The sequence below is a fragment of the Salmo trutta genome, chromosome 25 (assembly GCF_901001165.1).
Source record: "Salmo trutta chromosome 25, fSalTru1.1, whole genome shotgun sequence".
Taxonomy (NCBI): domain Eukaryota; kingdom Metazoa; phylum Chordata; class Actinopteri; order Salmoniformes; family Salmonidae; genus Salmo; species Salmo trutta.
Genome location: NC_042981.1, coordinates 2,587,130 through 2,608,550, shown reverse-complemented (window position 1 = coordinate 2,608,550; position 21,421 = coordinate 2,587,130). Strand labels below are relative to the sequence as shown.

Sequence of the window (21,421 nt, the reverse complement as noted above, 5' to 3'; positions counted from 1 at the left end):
TTCTGCCACTGAACAAGGCAGTTAACCCACTGTTCCTAGGCCGTCATTGTAAAATAAGAATTTGTTCTTAACTGACATGCCTAGTTAAATAAAATAAAAAAAGGCAAAACATATGTTAACATTGCCAGAACAAGTGAAATAGATAATAAGTGAAATGAACAGTGTGATCCCGTGTGGGTCAGTTGGTAGAGCATGGTGTTTGCAACGCCAGGGTTGTGGGTTCGATTCCCACGGGGGACCCGTATGGGGGGGGAAAAAATGTATGAAATGTATGCACTCACTACTGTAAGTTGCTCTGGATAAGAGTGTCTGCTAAATGACAAAAATGTAAACAGTAAACATTACATTCCCAAAAGTTCCAACAGAATAGAGACATTTCAAATGTCATATACAGTGTTGTAACGATGTGCAAATAGTTCAACTGCAAAAGGGAAAATAAATCAATTGTGTTTGTTCTTCAATGGTTGCCCTTTTCTTGCGGCAACAAGTCTGAAATCTTTCTGCTGTGATGGTACACTGTGTTATTTCACCCAATAGATATGAGAGTTTCATTATCTATTCTATAAATTATGTCTAAACAGTGATCAATTCACAAATTTCCTCTCAAGAGGTTGTGAAAATAACTGTACATTATAAATTTATCCTAAAGAGGGTTGCAGGTAGCCTAGCGGTTGGGCCAATAACTGAAAGGTTGCTGGTTCGAATCCCTGAGCTGACTAGGTGTAAAATCTCTCTCTGTGCCCTTGAGCAAGGTACTTAACCCTAATTGCTCTTGTAAATTGCTCTGCATAAGAGTGTCTGCTAAATCAGTGGTTCCTAGGACTCCTGGGGGGTACTTGGCCTATCCATAAGGGGTACTTGATGAGACCATAGCCCTCTGGTGAAAATGCACATGAAGGGGAAAGCAAAATACAAGACGAAAGCAAAGTACAAAAAATAAAAATAAATGCATGAAATGAAATGTATGCATTCACTACTGTAAGTAGCTCTGGATAAGAGCGTCTGCTAAATGACCAAAATGTAAAATTCAGTTGGTGGTACATTAACCGAAAACAGTAGGGCACGACTGTGCTAAACGACCTAAATGTAAACGCTTGGTGTTGTATTCCCCGCCTTCTATTGAACGCGGAACCAATACTGTCCAATGACGTGACTAGAACAGTCATGGCTAGAAGGGATACAGCTTTTGTAAAAAAAATATATAAATAATGTCAGATTTGGACTTTTCGAATTATCGTAACAGGATAATTAGATTAATGTTATGAAAATGGTTTAAGAGTTAGCTTAAAAATTAAACCAAAAAAATATATATACTTTTGACAAAAAAACTTGATCCCTTTGACCGACTGGAACATTCTTGAAGGGATCGCTGCGTTAGTTCCTGCAACATCTTGTTGTGAAAACGAACCGACATCAAAAACATTGGTGGACAAAAAAAAAACATTTATTTTTTATACCAAACAAGATCCATTTTATTTAGCAACCTTGTCAGCTTTAGATATTATCTCAGGTCGGAACGCACAATTTAATACAACATTTTTTTTATATCAAAACGTCATTCTTCAAATATTGTATTCAATGGAAAAACGGAATGGCCACCACGGCGAGAATGAACCGGAGACCGGAGGAAACGAAGAGACGACGGAGCCTCCACCGAAACAGTCGCGGTCCAGGAGTGACGAGTCGAATAATATAATTAGATTAGACGGTAACAACATGGAGACGACTAAGGCCGGTGGTAGTAGTGGTGGTAGTGGCGGTGCCACCGGAGAACGACGCACATCCACAGCCAACTATTCATCAAGGCAAAGGATTGACTCTCTGAGAAAGATCAGACCACGTACGTTTTCAACAGTAACTTTTACCTGTCGTGTTAATGTTAGCATAACGGAGCAGCATAATATATAACTATCGTGTTAATGTTAGCTTAATATATAACTATCGTGCTAATGTTAGCATAATAGATAACTATCGTGTTAATGTTAGCATAACGGAGCAGCATAATATATAACTATCGTGTTAATGTTAGCTTAATATATAACTATCGTGCTAATGTTAGCATAATAGATAACTATCGTGCTAATGTTAGCTAACGGAGCAGCATAATAGATAACTATCGTGCTAATGTTAGCTAACGGGTAGCATAACAGATAACTATCGTGTTAATGTTAGCATAACGGAGCAGCATACTATATAACTATCGTGTTAATGTTAGCTTAATATATAACTATCGTGTTGATGTTAGCATAATAGATAACTATCGCGCTAACGGGTAGCATAACAGAACTATCGTGCTAATGTTAGCTTACGAGCAGCATAATAGATAACTGTAAATGACTGTCTTCTCTTGTGGTCTTGTCATTTCCAGTTGTACAATGTGAACTAGCCTGTTAGCTTGAATGTTTTTCAGCAGCAGGCAGACAAGATGGCGTCTCAGTACACACTGCTATTAGTGGGAGGACCGTGTATACACACACAGCGGTCTACTGTTATTGTCATATCTATTAGCATTGTATTGAAGAAGATGGTTCAACTTTGTTGTGTCACGATTGCCCGACATTTTTTTTAAGAAACAGTTGACATTTTATATATATATATATATATATATATAGTAGTGTTAGTTGATGCCAAACCTTAACTAGATGTCATTGTGTTACTGTATGTAGTGTGTTGTTGACATTTGATTTGCTGTTCACCCTCCCTCCTAATCACTTCCTGACCTGTCTCTATGCAGGAACTCCATTTCTATGTACTGTTGCTGACATTTTTTTAAAAATTATTAACAAAGATTTTTTTCCTCCTCTCTTTCTGTTTGGTCTCTGTGTCTACTATTACAGCCTTCCCCTGGTTTGGGATGGACATCGGTGGCACCCTGGTGAAGCTGGTTTATTTTGAGCCCAAAGATATCACAGCCGAGGAGGAGCAGGAGGAGGTAGAGAACCTAAAGAGCATCCGACGCTACCTGACCTCCAACATAGCCTACGGTAAGAATCTAATCAAATGTTATTGGTCACATATACACATGGTTCGCAAATGTTATTGCTAGTGTAGCATAATGCTTGTGCTTCTAGTTCCGACAGTGCAGTAATATCTAACATGTAATCTAACAATTTCCCAACAACTACCTAATACACACAATGAGAATGAATGAGGTGGGTGAATGAGAATATGTACATATAAGTATATGGATGAGCGATGGCCGAGCGGCATAGGCAAGGTGCAATAGATGGTATAAAATACAGTTTATACATGTGATATGAGTAATGTAAGATATGTAAACATTATTTAAAGTGCCATTATTTAAAGTGGCATTGTTTAAAGTGACTAGTCATCCATTTATTAAAGTGTCCAGTGATTGGGTCTCAGTGTAGGCAGCAGCCTCTCTGAGTTAGTGATGGCTGTTTAGCAGTCTGATGGCCTTGAGATAGAAGCTGTTTTTCAGTCTCCTGGTCCCAGTTTACCTATGGTAAGACCTATAGTCTGGCCCAGACCATAGACCTAACACCGTCTATGGTAAGACCTCACCTGGCCCAGACTATAGACCTAACACAGTCTATGGTAAGACCTCACCTGGCCCAGACTATAGACCTAACACAGTCTATGGTAAGACCTCACATGCCATGTCATTTTCAATTGTATTGATTGTCCATTACAGGTGTACACAGGGAACATGTATAGCCTACAGAATGTTAAAACACCTCTGGAGAAAAGATCCTATAGATGAGGTTTACATTATCAGCCTGACAGACGGTCCGTCTGGAAGGCTGACAGACAGACGGTCCGTCTGGAAGGCTGGCAGACAGACGGTCCGTCTGGAAGGCTGGCAGACAGACGGTCCGTCTGGAAGGCTGGCAGACAGACGGTCCGTCTGGAAGGCTGGCTGGCAGACAGACGGTCCGTCTGGAAGGCTGGCAGGCAGACAGACGGTCCGTCTGGAAGGCTGGCAGGCAGACAGACGGTCCGTCTGGAAGGCTGGCAGGCAGACAGACGGTCCGTCTGGAAGGCTGGCAGGCAGACAGACGGTCCGTCTGGAAGGCTGGCAGGCAGACAGACGGTCCGTCTGGAAGGCTGGCAGGCAGACAGACGGTCCGTCTGGAAGGTTCACTAAATCCTATAACAAAGCATATGTACCTATCCAACTGGTACGTTCCCCATAATGAGAGAGATCCCAACATTTACATTGGGTCTCTGCATAACAACATAAGTGTAATTACAAGACTATATACAGGGCCTTCAGAAAGTATTCATACCCCTTCACTTATTCCACATCAACACACACAACGCCATCATGACAAAGAGAAAACATGCTTTTAGACATTTCAGCCAATGTCTTTTAAATTAAATACAGAAATAGCTAATTTACTAAATGGCTAATTTACTGATCAAATAATTGAGTTCATGGTGTTGCTAATAAAGTCAGACAGCTAACGTTACAACATCAGATGAGCTAACATTAGTAACGTAACCAATTCGCTATAGTATTAACTGGTATACGACTCCTTGCTGTTCCTCAAGTTATAACGCGCTAGTTGCTTACTGGACCCTGACAATCTGTGTGAAATGTTAACTAGCTAACGAACTAACCACTATCTGTTAACTAATTTTTTCCCTCTATAGTATGTGGTTAATTTTCAGAATGAGAGAATTAAGTGAAAATTCGGTGTTGCTTAAACAAGTGGATTCAGGGATCAAGTGTAGCTGGAGTTGGGCCTGGCTTAAGATGGATGCCACTATAGAGGTGAAAGAAACACCACACACTTTCCATTCTTTCACTACAGTGGATAAAAAGAGGTATACCAGGTGTCTTCTCTGCCTGAACGAGATCAATTATGCCAACATAGGATATCACGCTCTGCTGGCACACTGTAGAACAGATGTCCACAGGCAGGAAGTGTACAATGTAATAATGTGCCGTGTAGCCCAAAGATATTGCTTTTGTTGTGTTGAACTTGACAGTAACACGTGTGTGTGTGTGTGTGTGTGTGTGTGTGTGTGTGTGGGGGGGGGGGGGGGGGGATTATACTTTTCTTTGTTGCTCAGTGAACGTTATTTTTGCACACATGAAGCCTTGTACACTTGATCGATGTCTATAGTGGCCACTATAATAGAGCAACAATAGAATAGCTGTTTGTTTCATTCTATTTCTACTTTAAGATGTTTTTTTCCCCCAAGTTCAATATTTAGATGTGTGGTCACAAGCGTTCTATTATAAAAGGCTGTCATGGCTAACTGCAATATTAGTGTATTGTTTTTTTTCTTCTCAAGACTTGAGTGTCATTTGCAGTAAAGTCTAGTCAACAAATAACATTGGATTGTTTTCTTTACAGGTTTTAGCTGTGAATTCGGTTCACATTAACCACTTTTTATTTTACACACAGAGACTGATTCTTTGTTATTTGTCATTAGTTAAAACCTGCATTTCCCCCCTAGCAGGGATTTATTACATGTTTCAGTGCAAAAACACTGTCACCTTTTTTGTGCCCTGCAGCAGTTTGTATCCCTGACAGATTTAGAAGCACAGTGGCTAGGAAAAACTCCCTAGGAAGAAACCTAGAGAGAGGAACCAGGCTCTGAGGGACGGCCAGTCCTCTTCTGGCTGTGCCCGGTGCACATTATAAGAGTACACGGCCATTTTAAGGCCAGATCGTTCTTCAAGATGTTCAAACGTTCATAGATGACCAGCAAGGTCAAAAATAATAATCACACAAAATGCTATCTGTCAGGTAGTACTGATAACCAGTGTTGTCACATTCTCCAGTGGCCCTACACTGTATTCCATTACCTGGGTAAGAGCTGATATGTGTAGGGCTGGAACGATACCCGCTGAGTTCTACACTAACTTCTACACTCCCCTGGTGGCACCGACGCTACGAACTTCTTCAGTTGGTGACACCAGCACATGAATCAATAATGCCTCATCCAGGCTAATAAAGACAAGCCATCTTTTAAATTAGATGCCCTTGTGTTTTTACGCTGATTTGGATAGATTTACTGTAAAAGCAAAGAGAAGAGACTGTTTAAATCTGTATTTATTGCTGATTTTTCAAAGTGCCGTATGTTCTTTTCTGCAAAGTCCTCTAGAGGGCAGAATAACTTTTTTTTTTTTTTTTAAACAATACTTGAGGGCGACCAACAATACTTGATACCAAAACAATACCAAGGCACACAAAAAATACGGCAAATTTCAACCAGTTTTTTTTCCGTTTTTTTTTCAGGTTTTTGCTCTCAAAACCACACTTTTTTTTTTCTTCTGTTCTTAGAAAAACATTTTTTGTCCACAACAGTGCTTAAACCACATCAGGGTTTGAGAAATGTTGATCATTTCAGTGTAGTAGCCTTTAATAATTCAGGCCCAGCCAGACTGTGTTTTGGGTAGCAGCTTCGTAGTGCACTTGTGATGGAGGTTTCAAAACAAAATGTCCACTGGATTGATGCAGATAATCCTGATTCTGCTCTTTTAGGCATAGGCTACTTTTCTTTTAGGGGGGTTGTACTAATCAATATGGAATTGTTTAAAAAAAAAAGTAATATCCATTCGAAAATGTATTTAATTTATATTTATTTAAATCCTGTAATCTTCACACAATACCCCATAATGACAGTGAAAACAGGTTTTTGGAAATTTGTGCAAATGTATAATATATATATTTTTTTAAATACCTTATTTACATAAGTATTCAGACCCTTTGCTATGAGACTCAAATGTAATCAATTTTATAATAAGGCTGTGAAGTAGCAAAATGTGGGGAAAAAAGTCAAGGGGTCTGAATACTTTCTGAAGGCTCTGTATACAGCACATTCAGAAAGTATTCATACCCCTTGACTTTTTTCCCACATTTTGTTGTTACAGCCTAAATTCAAAATGGATCACATTTTTTATTTTTTTATCAACACACAATATCCCATAATGACTTTAAGTGAAAATGTGTTTTTAAAAATGATTGAACTGTCATTTTGAACATAATCAACCTAATAAAAAAAAAACGGACCTATTATCAAATCTTATAGGCGGCGACATTCTAACTTTTTGATTAAGTATGTTAAAGGATTCTCCATAGGTTTGTAGTAGAGCAAGGTGACCGTCACTATCCAGAAGACATAGGTGTTCCATGTATAGTACTTAGACTGGGGGTGAGTGTTCATTGACAACAAGGTGGTGCTGAGTGAGAGGCAGCCATGGTGATGGATGGGGATGGATGGTAGCCACCCTAAAGAACAATTACAATGGAAAATATCAGCTAAGCATTTACAAAGCAGTTTTTATATTTATTTTTTTTGGGGGGGCACCCTTTCTCCCCAATTTTTATGATCTCCAATTACGATCTTGTCTCATCGCTGCAACTCCCCAACGAGCTTGTGAGAGGCGAAAAGTCGAGTCAGGAGAGGCGAAAAGTCGAGTCATGCCTCCCCTGAAACATGACTCGCCTAACCCCGCGCTTCTTAACACCCGCATCGCTTAACCCGGAAGCCAGCAGCACCAATGTGTCAACTGATGACTGAAGTCAGCTTGCAGGTGCCTGACCCACCACAAGGGGTTGCTAGAGCGCGATTAGCCAAGTAAAGCCCGCCCCCGGGCCAAACCCTCCCTTAGCCTGGGCAACGCTGGGCCAATTCTGCCCCGCCTTATGTCATGGCTGGTTGTGATACAGCTTGGGATCGAACCCCCGGCCGTAGTGACTCAACAACACTGCGGTGCAGTGCTTTAGAGCACTGCGCCACTCGAGAGGCATCTACAAAGCAGTTATATGCACAATGCTGTATTTCTAGATATAATAGTTGTTTTACATGGGGGTGGGGGTATACTGCTGTTAGGGCAAGGCATATAGCTAGCTAGCTTGCTAGTTAGCGCAAGGGCAAGGCATATAGCTAGCTTGCTAGATAACTTCTTGTCTTTGAGAAGGTTGTTTACTTATGCACTACTAACTAGCTAGCTAGCTAACATAGTAAAGCTATATTTACCATTTATTTTCTTTATGATGCAAACTTCATCAACGAAAATCCTGCTGGGATGGCAGGTAGCCTAGCGTTTAAGAGCGGTAGCCTAGCCTTTAAGAAATGTCACTGGTTCAAATCCCCAATCCGGCAAGGTGTAAAAATCTGCCGTTCTGCCCTTGAGCAAGGCAGTTAACCCCCAACCCCCCGCCGATGACGTGGATGTCGATTTAAGGCAGCCCCCTGCACCTCTCTCGATTCAGAAGGGTTGGGTTAGTTGCGGAAGACACATTTCAATTGAATGTGCGACTGACTAGTTATCCTTTTCTCCATGAGGTTTTGTTAAAACACTCGATTCCAATTCCTCCACTTGTCGTTTAGTGACCAGGACTCTGGGCCACCGAAAAACAATCTGCCAATGTCCCAGGGCTCCCGAGTGGCGCAGCGGTCTAAGGCACTGCATCTCAGCGCTAGAGGCGTCACTACAGACCCTGGTTCGATTCCAGGCTGTATCACAACCGGCTGTGATTGGGAGTCCCATAGGGTGGCGCACAATTGGCCCAGCATTGGCTGGGGTAGGCCGTTCATTGTAAATAAGAATTTGTTCTTAACTGACTTGCCTAGTTAAATAAAATAAAACATTTACACAGAGCTACATAGCAATGATTCCCAGCTTCACATTCTCTCTGATCTAGTCTTCCACGATTACGACCAACGGCAACACGACTAGCAGTATTGGGTTGTCGATCCGTCCCATATTTCTTACAGCGGAGGCAGCTGGTAAATCAAGCTCTCGCTGTACCCAGTTTGGGAGAAGAGTAAAACATATTGTTTCCCCCAGAGAAAAGCCTTCAATCTGGTTACATAGCAACGCCCTCCAGTCCTGATATAACTGACAGCTATCGCAGCATCAACGCTAACCTCCTCAAGAGGTTGATTTTTGTTTTCTTTCTACGCCCCAGTACAGGTGCTGCTCATGGTCGTCCTCACCTAAAACACCACCGTAGTTCATCAAAGGACTCTGATTGGTCCTACGAAACGGCGAGAGCTTCAAGCTCACACCTACTAGACTGAGATCTGCAATAGTGTGGAACTGCAGCCCGCAATTCTTGGGCGTTTCTGCATGTTGGGCATTCCCAGAAACCCCTGTATATCTGAGGGGAGGGGTGTATATCTGAGGGGGGCGGGTAAAAAAAAAAGCACAATACGGACTAAGAAAATTAGTCCTGACGGTGAATCTGTGATTTCTAGGTAAGACGGGGATCAGAGATGTTCACCTGGAGATGAAGGACCTGACGATATGCGGACGCACAGGTAACCTCCACTTCATCCGCTTCCCCACCCAGGATCTGCCGGCCTTCCTACAGATGGCTCGAAACAAACACTTTTCCAGTCTCCACACCACCCTCTGTGCCACCGGAGGTGGGGCCTACAAGTTTGAGTTCGACTTCCGCCAGGTGGGTCCGGTAAACAGTCAGAGGGAAAAAGATTTTAGCGGGAAAGAGAGAGAGAGAGAGAGACCATCCCTCTAGTTACTGTAATGTTTGCAGGTTAGCGTTTCTCATCCAGGCACAGCAACAAAGTCTTAATATGTTATTAACCCTAAAATTAAACCTAACGTTAAACACACTGCTAATCCTAATGCCTAACCAATTATTAATATATATTTATTTTATTTTTTACAAATTAGCCAATTTTGAACTTTGGAGTTTTGCAGCTGGCCTATCTGAAGGGAAACGGTCAGTACTGTTCTGTGATGAATTGGCCCGTCTCTCCCAGAAACCTATTTATACATTGAGAAGCTGGGGTGTAATTTGTTGTTGTTGTACGACACCACGTGATCAGAAAGGTTAATATTTTTCGTCCTGATGTTAATTGATTTTAAGTGAATATATGCACTGAGTGTACAAAACATTATGAACACCTGCTCTTTCCATGACATGGACTGACCAGGTGAATCCAGGTGAAAGCTATGATCCCTTGTTGATGTCACTTGTTAAATCCACTTTAAATCAGTGTAGATGAAGGGGAGGAGATGGGTTAAAGAAGGATTTTTAAGCCTTGAGACAATTGAGACATGGATTGTGTATGTGTGCCATTCAGAGGGTGAATGGGGAAGACAAAATATTTAAGTGCCTTTGAACGGGGTATGGTAGTAGGAGCCAGGCGCACCGGTTTGTGTCAAGAACTTCAACGCTGCTGGGGTTTTCACGCTCAACAGTTTCCTGTGTGTATCAAGAATGGTCCACCACCCAAAGGACATCCAGCCAACTGGACACAACTGTGGGAAGCATTGGAGTCAACATGGACCAGCGTCCCTGTGGAACGCTTTCAACACCTTGTAGAGTCCATGTCCTGGTAAATTGAGGAAGTTCTGAGGGGAAATGGGGAAGGTGTTCCTAATGCTTGGTATAGTCAGTAAATGTATTAGGCTATTTTTATTTATTTTTTAAATGCTATTATATGATGAATTGAGGAAGATAACCTGTTCTCAGATGGCTAACCTGTTCTCTTCTCTCCTCAGGTGGCTGACCTCCTGTCCTCTCTTCTCTCCTCAGGTGGCTGACCTCCTGCCTTCTCTTCTCTCCTCAGATGGCTGACCTCCTGTCCTCTCTTCTCTCCTCAGATGGCTGACCTCCTGTTCTCTTCTCTCCTCAGGTGGCTGACCTCCTGTCCTCTCTTCTCTCCTCAGGTGGCTGACCTCCTGCCTTCTCTTCTCTCCTCAGGTGGCTGACCTCCTGTCCTCTCTTCTCTCCTCAGGTGGCTGACCTCCTGCCTTCTCTTCTCTCCTCAGGTGGCTGACCTCCTGCCTTCTCTTCTCTCCTCAGGTGGCTGACCTCCTGCCCTCTCTTCTCTCCTCAGATGGCTGACCTCCTGCCTTCTCTTCTCTCCTCAGGTGGCTGACCTCCTGCCTTCTCTTCTCTCCTCAGGTGGCTGACCTCCTGCCTTCTCTTCTCTCCTCAGGTGGCTGACCTCCTGCCTTCTCTTCTCTCCTCAGGTGGCTGACCTCCTGTCCTCTCTTCTCTCCTCAGGTGGCTGACCTCCTGCCTTCTCTTCTCTCCTCAGGTGGCTGACCTCCTGCCTTCTCTTCTCTCCTCAGATGGCTGATCTCCAGCTGCTGAAACTAGATGAACTGGACTGTCTGATACGGGGTGTCCTCTACATAGACTCAGTGGTGTCCAATCCTTCAGAGTGTTACTACTATGAGAACCCTACAGACCCTGAGCACTGTGTCCAGAAACCCTTCGCTTTGGAGAACCCTTACCCTCTACTGCTGGTCAACATCGGCTCTGGCGTCAGCATCCTGGCCGTCTACTCCAAGAACAACTACAAACGAGTAACTGGGACCAGGTAAGGTTAGCTTTGTGGTCAAGCCTTTTGGCCACTGTCACCTGTGTCTATTAACCACATTCAAACCCAAAAACATGTAGACGTACAAACTAGACACTAATGTACTTGTCCTCTTGCTCAGTTGTGCACCTGGGCCTCCCACTCATCTTTCTATTCTGGTTAGAGACAGTTTGCGCTGTTCTATGAAGGGAGTATTACACAGCGTTGTATGAGATCTTCAGTGTCTTGGCAATTTCTCGCATGGAATAGCCTTCATTTCTCAGAACAAGAATAGACTGACGAGTTTCAGAAGAAAGTATTTGTTTCTGGCCATTTTGAGCCTGTAATCGAACCCACAAATGCTGATGCTCCAGATACTCAACTAGTCTAAAGAAGGCCAGTTTTATTGTTTCTTTAATCGGGACAGCAGTTTTCAGCTGTGCTAGCATAATTGCAAAAGGGTTTTTTAATTATCAATTAGCCTTTTAAAATTATAAACTTGGATTAGCTAACACAACGTGCCATTGGAACACAGGAGTGATTGTTGCTGATAATGGGCCTCTGTACACCTACGTAGATATTCCATCTGCCGGTTCCAGCTACAATAGTCATTTACAACATTAACAACGTCTACAGTGTATTTCTGATCAATTTGATGTTATTTTAATGGACTGATCTGTTATTACCTTATTAACTAGCCATATTGACTGGTCTGTTATTCGCTTGTTAACGAGCCATATTGACTGATCTGTTATTAGCTAGCTAGCCATATTGACTGATCTGTTATTCGCTTGTTAACTAGCCATATTGACTGGTCTGTTATTCGCTTGTTAACTAGCCATATTGACTGGTCTGTTATTCGCTTGTTAACTAGCCATATAGTCTGATCTGCTATTAGCTTGTTAACTAGCCATATAGTCTGATCTGCTATTAGCTCGTTAACTAGCCATATTGACTGATCTGTTATTAGCTTGTTATTAGCTTGTTAACTAGCCATATTGACTGATCTGTTATTATCTTGTTAACTAGCCTTATTGACTGATCTGTTATTAGCTTGTTATTAGCTTGTTAACTAGCCATATTGACTGATCTGTTATTAGCTAGCTAGCCATATTGACTGATCTGTTATTAGCTAGCTAGCCATATTGACTGATCTGTTATTAGCTTGTTAACTAGCCATATTGACTGATCTGTTATTAGCTTGTTAACTAGCCATATTGACTGGATCTGTTATTAGCTTGTTATTAGCTTGTTAACTAGCCATATTGACTGATCTGCTATTAGCTAGCTAGCCATATTGACTGATCTGTTATTAGCTTGTTAACTAGCCTTATTGACTGATCTGTTATTAGCTTGTTAACTAGCCATATTGACTGATCTATTATTAGCTGGTACCCAGGCCGTGGGAGCTCAACCAGACTGGTACCCAGGCTGTGGGAGCTCAACCAGACTGGTACCCAGGCTGTGGGAGCTCAACCAGACTGGTACCCAGGCTATGGGAGCTCAACCAGACTGGTACCCAGGCTGTGGTTGATCCCCTTGCCTCTGTTTCTTGTCCTTGGTGGTTTCCCTGTCTGTCATAATGGTCCTGTGTGCTGCATTGGCTAGAGGCAGGAGGGGACACAGAGCTGTTTCCCCTAGATTCTGATCTTAGGACAGATGTGAATTTCCACCACCTTTCGTTAAAGTTAGGATTGGGAGAGGGGAAGCTGACCCTAGATCTGTAGCTAGGGGGAAACGTCGCCGGAGCCTAGGAAGGAGGAGCCTGGAACATTTGGAGTTTTAATATGGTTGTAGGTTACTAGAGGTTATAACAGTGCCCTGTGTTTCCCCCCATGCAGTCTGGGTGGAGGGACATTCCTGGGGCTGTGCTGTTTACTGACTGGCTGCTCCAGCTTTGAGGAGGCTCTGGAGATGGCGTCGCAGGGGGAGAGCACACACGTGGATAAGCTAGTACGGGACATCTACGGAGGGGACTACGAGCGATTCGGCCTTCCCGGCTGGGCTGTGGCCTCCAGGTAAACCGTTTAGCAGTACCAGGGGTGTATTCATTAGTGCACATTGTAGCAAAAAAAAATGTTTTGCAACAGGTAGCCTAGCGGTTAAGAGCGTTGGGCCAGTAAGGGGAAAGGTTGCTGGTTCGAATCTCCGAGCCGACTAACTGAAAAATATGTCTGTGCTTTTGAGCAATTCACTTAACCCTGATGTATTTCTGTCTTGTAGTTTTGGGAACATGATGTATTTCTGTCTTTGTAGTTTTAGGAACATGATGTATTTCTGTCTTTGTAGTTTTAGGAACATGATGTATTTCTGTCTTTGTAGTTTTAGGAACATGATGTATTTCTGTCTTTGTAGTTTTAGGAACATGATGTATTTCTGTCTTTGTAGTTTTAGGAACATGATGTATTTCTGTCTTTGTAGTTTTGGGAACATGATGTATTTCTGTCTTTGTAGTTTTGGGAACATGATGTATTTCTGTCTTTGTAGTTTTGGGAACATGATTATTTCTGTCTTGTAGTTTTGGGAACATGATGTATTTCTGTCTTGTAGTTTTGGGAACATTTATATATTTCTGTCTTGTAGTTTTGGGAACATTTATATATTTCTGTCTTTGTAGTTTTGGGAACATTTATATCTGTCTTTGTAGTTTTGGGAACATGATGTATTTCTGTCTTTGTAGTTTTGGGAACATGATGTATTTCTGTCTTTGTAGTTTTGGGAACATGATGTATTTCTGTCTTTGTAGTTTTGGGAACATGATGTATTTCTGTCTTTGTAGTTTTGGGAACATGATGTATTTCTGTCTTTGTAGTTTTGGGAACATGATGTATTTCTGTCTTTGTAGTTTTGGGAACATGATGTATTTCTGTCTTTGTAGTTTTAGGAACATGATGTATTTCTGTCTTTGTAGTTTTAGGAACATGATGTATTTCTGTCTTTGTAGTTTTAGGAACATTTATGTATTTCTGTCTTGTAGTTTTGGGAACATGGTGTGTAAAGAGAAGCGGGAGTCCATCTCTAAAGAGGACCTAGCCAGAGCCACCCTGGTCTCCATCACCAACAACATCGGCTCCATCACCAGGATGGTGGCGCTCAACGAGGTACTTCACTACTTCACAACGTAATGGCGCCCTGTTCCCTATATAGCGCATCACCAGGGCCCTGGGAAATAGTAGTGCACTATATCTAAACTGCCCTAGCGTATTTGTTCAATTGAAATTGTGAATAAATATAGGAAATAGGCTGCCGTTTCAGGCGGGAAATAGGCTGCCGTTTCAGGCGCTGTTTTGCGTGTTGACGTGGTATAGTGCACACTGCTCTGAAGACGATCAAAAGACAATGGAGACAAACATCAAAGAGGTGTTCAGGGGGAGGTGTTCAGGGGGGGATGTTCAGGGGAGAGCTGGATGTTCAGGGGAGAGCTGGATGTTCAGGGGAGAGCTGGATGTTCAGGGGGATGTTCAGGGGAGAGCTGGATGTTCAGGGGAGAGCTGGATGTTCAGGGGAGATGTTCAGGGGGGATGTTCAGGGGGGATGTTCAGGGGAGAGCTGGATGTTCAGGGGAGAGCTGGATGTTCAGGGGAGAGCTGGATGTTCAGGGGGGGATGTTCAGGGGAGAGCTGGATGTTCAGGGGGGATGTTCAGGGGAGAGCTGGATGTTCAGGGGAGAGCTGGATGTTCAGGGGAGAGCTGGATGTTCAGGGAGAGCTGGATGTTCAGGGGGGGGGATGTTCAGGGGAGAGCTGGATGTTCAGGGGGGATGTTCAGGGGGGCTGGATGTTCAGGGGGGGATGTTCAGGGGAGAGCTGGATGTTCTCTCTTTGCCTTCAGCCTCTTTATGATGCTGCCTTGTGGAATCTGGATCAAGCAGCATTGTACAGGGCTATGAAGGCACTGGGCTCTGCTTCAGCCAGTCTGCATTGAAACTTGTGTTTTATTTTTCATGTCTGTTGTCATTGATTTTGAGAAATTAAACTTAATCTTAAAATAATTATATGAATATCAGGTTGAAATGACCCATTTTGTAATCATCCATTTTATAACCATGAGGCGGTTAGAGAAAGTGTTCCTAATGACCTGTAACCCCTGTGTTTTGTTTCTCTGTTCAGAACATTGAGAGGGTGGTGTTCGTAGGGAACTTCCTGAGGGTAAACACCCTGTCCATGAAGCTGCTGGCCTACGCCATGGACTACTGGTCTAAAGGCCAGCTGAAAGCCCTGTTCCTCAGACACGAGGTAAGACTGTCTACTGGTCTGAAAGCCCTGTTCCTCAGACACGAGGTAAGACTGTCTACTGGTCTGAAAGCCCTGTTCCTCAGACACGAGGTAAGACTGTCTACTGGTCTGAAAGCCCTGTTCCTCAGACACGAGGTAAGACTGTCTACTGGTCTGAAAGCCCTGTTCCTCAGACACGAGGTAAGACTGTCTACTGGTCTGAAAGCCCTGTTCCTCAGACACGAGGTAAGCCCTAGTGATGGAGTAGAATAATATTTAAATAATGTCAGTTTACGATATATCTGCTTGGTTCAGTCTGTATAGTACCTTCAGAAAATATTCACACTTCTTGACGTTTTCCACATTTTGTTACGTTACAAGGTGATTTAATTGTCATTTTTACACAAAATACTTTGTCAAAGGTGAAGAAAAATTTGAATATTTGTAAAACCTTGATTACATTAGTATTCAACACATTTTAGAATCACTTTTGGCAGCGACTATAGCTGTGAGTCTTTCTGGGTAAGTCTCTTAAGAGCTGTGAGTCTTTCTGGGTAAGTCTCTTAAGAGCTTTGCACACCTGGATTGTACAATATTTGCACATTATTCTTTTAGAAATTGGTTGTTGATTGTTGCTAGACAGTCATTTTTAAAGTCTTGCCATATATTTTCAAGCTGATTTAAGTCAAAACTGTAACTATCCCACTCAGGAACATTCACTGTCGTCTTGGTGACCAACTGCAGTGTATATTTGACCTTGTGTTTTAGGTTATTGTTCTGCTGAAAGCTGAATTTCTCTCCTAATGTCTGCTTTGAAAACAGACTGAACCAGGTTTTCCTCCTGGATTTTGGCTGTGCTTAGCTCTATACCGTCTCTTTTTATCCTAAAAAAAACTCCCCAGTCCTTGCCGATGACGAGGATACCCATAACTCAATCAATCAAATGTATTTATAAAGCTCTTTTTACATCTACAGATGTCAAAGTGCTATACAGAAACACAATCTAAAACCCCAAACAGCAAGCAATGCAGATGTAGAAGCACGGTGGCTAGGAAAATCTCCCTAGAAAAGGCCAAAACCTAGGAAGAAACCTAGAGTGGAACCAGGCTATGAGGGGTGGCCAGTCCTCTTCTGGCTGTGCCGGGTGGAGATAACAGAACATGGCCAAGATGTTCAAATGTTCATAGATGACCAGCAGGGTCAAATAATAATCATAGTGGTTGTCGAGGGTGCAACAGGTCAGCACCTCAGGAGTAAATGTCATTTGGCTTTTCATAGCAGAAACCACTACGCTTGAAAATATTGAGTGGTACTAAGTGATGTTTGATTTGCCCCAAACATAACATAACGCTTTGTATTCAGGACACAAAGTTAATTTCTTTGCCAAATGTTTTGCAGTTTTACTTTAGTGCCTTATTGCAAACAGGATGCGTGTTCTGGAATAGTTTTTATTCTGTACAGACTTCCTTCTTTTCACTCTGTCATTTAGGTTAGTATTGTGGAGTAACTACAATGTTGTTGATCCATCCTCAGTTTTCTCCTATCACAGCAATTTAAACTCTGTAACTGTTTTAAAGTCGCCATTGGCCTCATGGTGAAATCCCTGAGCGGTTTCCTTCCTCTCCGGCAACTGAGTTAGGAAGGACGCCTGTATCTTTGTAGTGACTGGGTGTATTGATACACCATCCAAAGTGTAATTAATAACTTCACCATACTCAACACTTATTGCAGACAGTCCAAGCCACTTATTAAGCACATTTAATTAGGCTTGCCATAACGAAGGGGTTGAATACTTATTGACTCGAGACATTTCAGCATTTCATTTTTTATTAATTTGTAAAAAAATAAAAAAAAATAAAACAAATCTACAAACATAATTCCACTTTGACATTATAGGGTAATGTGACACAAAATCTCAATGTAATCCATTCAAAATTCAGGCTGTAACAACAACAAAATGTGTGAAGGGGTGTGAATAATTTCTGAAGGCCCTGTAGATACACATACTGGTAGATGTACATCAAACACCATAGGAAGAGGGACTAGAGTAAGACGAGGTAAAGCTCTTCCTTGATTTAATCCTTGAGACAAAGTAAAGCGATGGAACAGAACAACATATCCTCTTGACACTGTATATCTGCTCAGTTTGTATATCAAACACTGTGAGAAAGTGAGAAGATCTGCAGTCAACTAAACTAACATTATTGTTTTGTTGTTGTTCTTGTCGTTGTCAGGGCTACTTCGGATCAGTCGGGGCTTTGCTGGAGCTCCTGGATCCATCCTGATTGCTACGGTGGCCCTGAAGGTCAAACTAGCACTTAAGATCCAAGGACTGCTCTCACCCAAAGCCAGACTCGTACTTAGACTTAAGATCTTAAACCAAAGACCGTCCGTCCAGCAGAATTACACCTTTATACTTTTATCCTCCTCACTCCATTGGTGCGGTGTGCTTGCATGTACAAGTAGGTAGCCTGTACAGTAGCCTGTACAAGTAGCTAGATTGGTAGCCTGTACAGTAGCCAGGTAGATAGGCTGTATAGTAGTCAGGTAGCCTGGTTCCGTCTGTATATGTTTGACAGGAATATGCATCCTTCCAGGAACGCCACAACTGTTGCCTTAACTGCTGGATGATCACATGTCTGTTTGGCATGTTTCATATAAATCGCCATCGGCAACCGATGGCTCAGCTCTAATTGTTGACCTCCGTAGAAGGGCCAATGGCTGGGGTCCAATGGGCATTTTTACTGGCACTCATTCCAGTCAATACAGGAAGTACACTGACGTTACAGTTCTCTTCTTCAACGCTTTTCAATTAGGAACACGTGGAATTTGGTTTACTTTCTGAATTGACAGGAATTGTAATGAAATTGATCTCAACCCTGATTAACTGTTAACGTTAACTTTTTGACTATTGTTTACTGTGACATTTTTCAGCTCAGCTGCAAAGTAATTGTTACATATTGATGGAAGAGGTTTTGATTGATATCTGATAATGACAAATGGAATATTTGGGGGTCTGTTTTGGGCATAAATGTTAAGTTATTCTGTGTTCACCTGAATTAACTGTTACCAACAAACCTGACTCATATTCAACTTTACATGATAGTTAAACATTTAGTATTTTTACTGCCTTGAGACACTCGCTCTCTCTCTCTCTCTCTCTGTCTCTCTCACTAGTTTCAACTGTTCTCATTATTAGGCCTACTTTAACTACCTTTATTCAGATCACTATGCCAACAGGTACTCTTCCTGGAGTCTATACACACACACACACAACTAAAAATACATTACAGTTTACATTAAGACACGGTAGTAAGGCAACACTTTCAGGGATCTGGATCTGCTGTATTTGTGCAGTGTGTGTATATATATATATATATGGGGGTTTAAAGGGGAGTCCCAGGGAGTCAGACTCCCCTTTGCCTCCAGAACATCCCGAATTCTCAGAGGCGTGGAAACGTTGCTTAATTGGTATCAAGGGACCTAACGTGTGGCAGGAAAACATTCTCCACACCGTTACACCACCGTCCACCAGCCTGTAATCATATACATGCTTTAGTCCCATCTCAAAGTAACGTTTACAAGTTGGTTGTGTTCAGTCTCATCAAATCAGCTGTGTGTGTGTATGTATGTATGTATATATATATATATATATTTTTCCCCCTGTTCTGTGTTATGGTGCAGCGTAATTGTTTTACATTCTTTTATTGTAGAATATAAAGGTACTAGTGCTTCACGTTCAGCTAAATACACTGCTCAAAAAAAAATAAAGGGAACACTTAAACAACACAATGTAACTCCAAGTTCAGATCTAGGATGTGTTGTTTAAGTGTTCCCTTTATTTTTTTGAGCAGTATAAGTTCTGTTAAGTGCCTGGTATGTTGTAGTCTAGAAAAGGTAGAAATACAGACAATCCTGTGAAGACATGCTTTTTTTTGTTGTTGAAATCAGACCCGTCTTTGACTCCATACACCAAGTTCTCTCTCTGTTGGTGATTACTTCTTTTTTTAAATATTATTACTAAATGTTTTGTAATAAATCTATTTTGTGTCATAAATTATTTGAAGGTCATTTTCTGAGGTGATGCTTTAGTAAATTCTGGAAATCTACAAGATGTTTTTTTCGATAGCAAGATATCAAAATAAAATAAGAGGAATAAAAATGTATGAAAACAATAATTTGAAAAGCTGTTAACTTGGTAATGGAGTCAGATAGCAGTGGTGGGGAAAAGTACTCAATTGCCCGACTTGAGTAAAAGTAAAGATACTTTAATAGAAAATGACTCAAGTAAAAGTGGAAAAATCGCCCAGTAAAATACTACTTGAGTAAAAGTATTTGGTTTTAAAATATACTTTTAGTATCAAATGTAAATGTAATTTCAAAAATATACTTAAGTATCAAAATTGAAAGTATAAATAATTTCAAATTGCTAATATTATGCAAACCAGATGGCACAATTGTCTTTTTTTTTCTCTCCAATTTACAGTTAGCCAGTGGCACAGTACATGCAGACATCCTTTACAAACAAAGCATTTGTGTTTACTTTCCTTTCGACACGCCCACTAACCTATACTCCATTCACCATATTGGGATGCAACCATTCTCCTGGTTGTGCAGCCCAATCAGCCACGCCAGATGGTCTTGAATGGCCCAATTAGCTGATTCGCTTTCCATACACCCACTCGCCCATACTCCGGTCGCCATATTGGACTGCAGCCACCCGTACTTGGCTATTCAGCCCCATTCAACAATGTGGCGCGCTTCATATTCATATACTTCCGGCTTCATGTGCAATCGGGAGTTTTCCATAGGGATACTCAATGACAACGTCAAATCAATGACGTCAGTGATCTTCAGGTCGGAAAGACGGAGGTCTAGAAAGATGCCAGAGTTTCCCCGAGTTGGATGACCGTTCAAAACGATTCTTCCTAATCGGAGCTAGTTTTTTCCCCCCCAGAGTTCCCAGAGTCTTGAACCCACTGAAGTCTGAGATTTCCCAGTTCTTAGTTGTATTAAACGCTCCATTAATGTCTATAGGAGATCAGCTCTGATCTCTAAACCTCTATAGGAGATCAGCTCTGATCTCTAAACCTCTATAGGAGATCAGCTCGGATCTCTAAACCTCTATAGGAGATCAGCTCGGATCTCTAAACCTCTTCTAAACAGATTTAGTGAGTGTGTGATGTTTTTATACCCAGTAACGTCATTCAAAAAGTGAAGGCAAATTGTTTAGACTTTTATTTTTGACTTTTTATTTTTTTTTTCGTTTCGGTAGCAACACATATGCAACATGGAAGCACAGGCCTCACAGGCAGTAGTTTGGTTAGGGCCTCTTCGGTGGTTTACATTCCACGTAACTATGATTGAATTTGGATGTTATGAAATAGGTCAGAAATACGGTCTTGCAGCAAAAAAAAAACATTAAGCAGGGTCAGTTCTAGCCTTTTGGGGGCCCTAAGTGAGATTTGGTAGGGGGCCCCCAACTCACAGGCAAAACATGACCCCCCCCCCCCTTGGCAGCAAAGAGAAAAATGTACGTTTAAAGTTGATTTCCTGCAATTCTACACATTTTGCCATGACTTATGCCATGTTAGTGATATTTGAGTGAATAACAAAATCAATGTGGGCCCCTTGGAGGTCAGGGCCCACTGGAGGTCAGGGCCCATCGGAGGCCAGGGCCCATCGGAGGCCAGGGCCCATCGGAGATCAGGGCCCACTGGAGATCAGGGCCCACTGGAGGTCAGGGCCCATCGGAGGTCAGGGCCCATCGGAGGCCAGGGCCCCTCGGAGGCCAGGGCCCCTCGGAGGTCTTAAACTGCACCATTTTGTGTCTCTCCGTAGCCCACACACTTTCAATATTTAAATAATATATTGTTCCATTGTGTTTATGATGGCAGATGGACTGATTTCCACATTTTTAGTTACGTTTTTTCAAAATGCGTGAT

General features: G+C 42.1%; 1 protein-coding gene across 1 annotated transcript; it reads left to right on the top strand.

The window, feature by feature from the left end:
• Nucleotides 1–1,070: 1,070 nt before the first annotated feature.
• On the top strand, nt 1,071–19,536 carry LOC115161841 (pantothenate kinase 3). Its single transcript, XM_029712653.1, has 8 exons — nt 1,071–1,840; nt 2,838–2,984; nt 9,184–9,389; nt 11,033–11,283; nt 13,104–13,280; nt 14,240–14,363; nt 15,372–15,497; nt 17,711–19,536. The coding sequence occupies exons 1-8, from the start codon at nt 1,579–1,581 to the stop codon at nt 17,759–17,761; spliced, it is 1,344 nt and encodes a 447-aa protein (XP_029568513.1). The 5' UTR covers nt 1,071–1,578; the 3' UTR covers nt 17,762–19,536.
• The last annotated feature ends 1,885 nt before the right edge of the window (nt 19,537–21,421 follow it).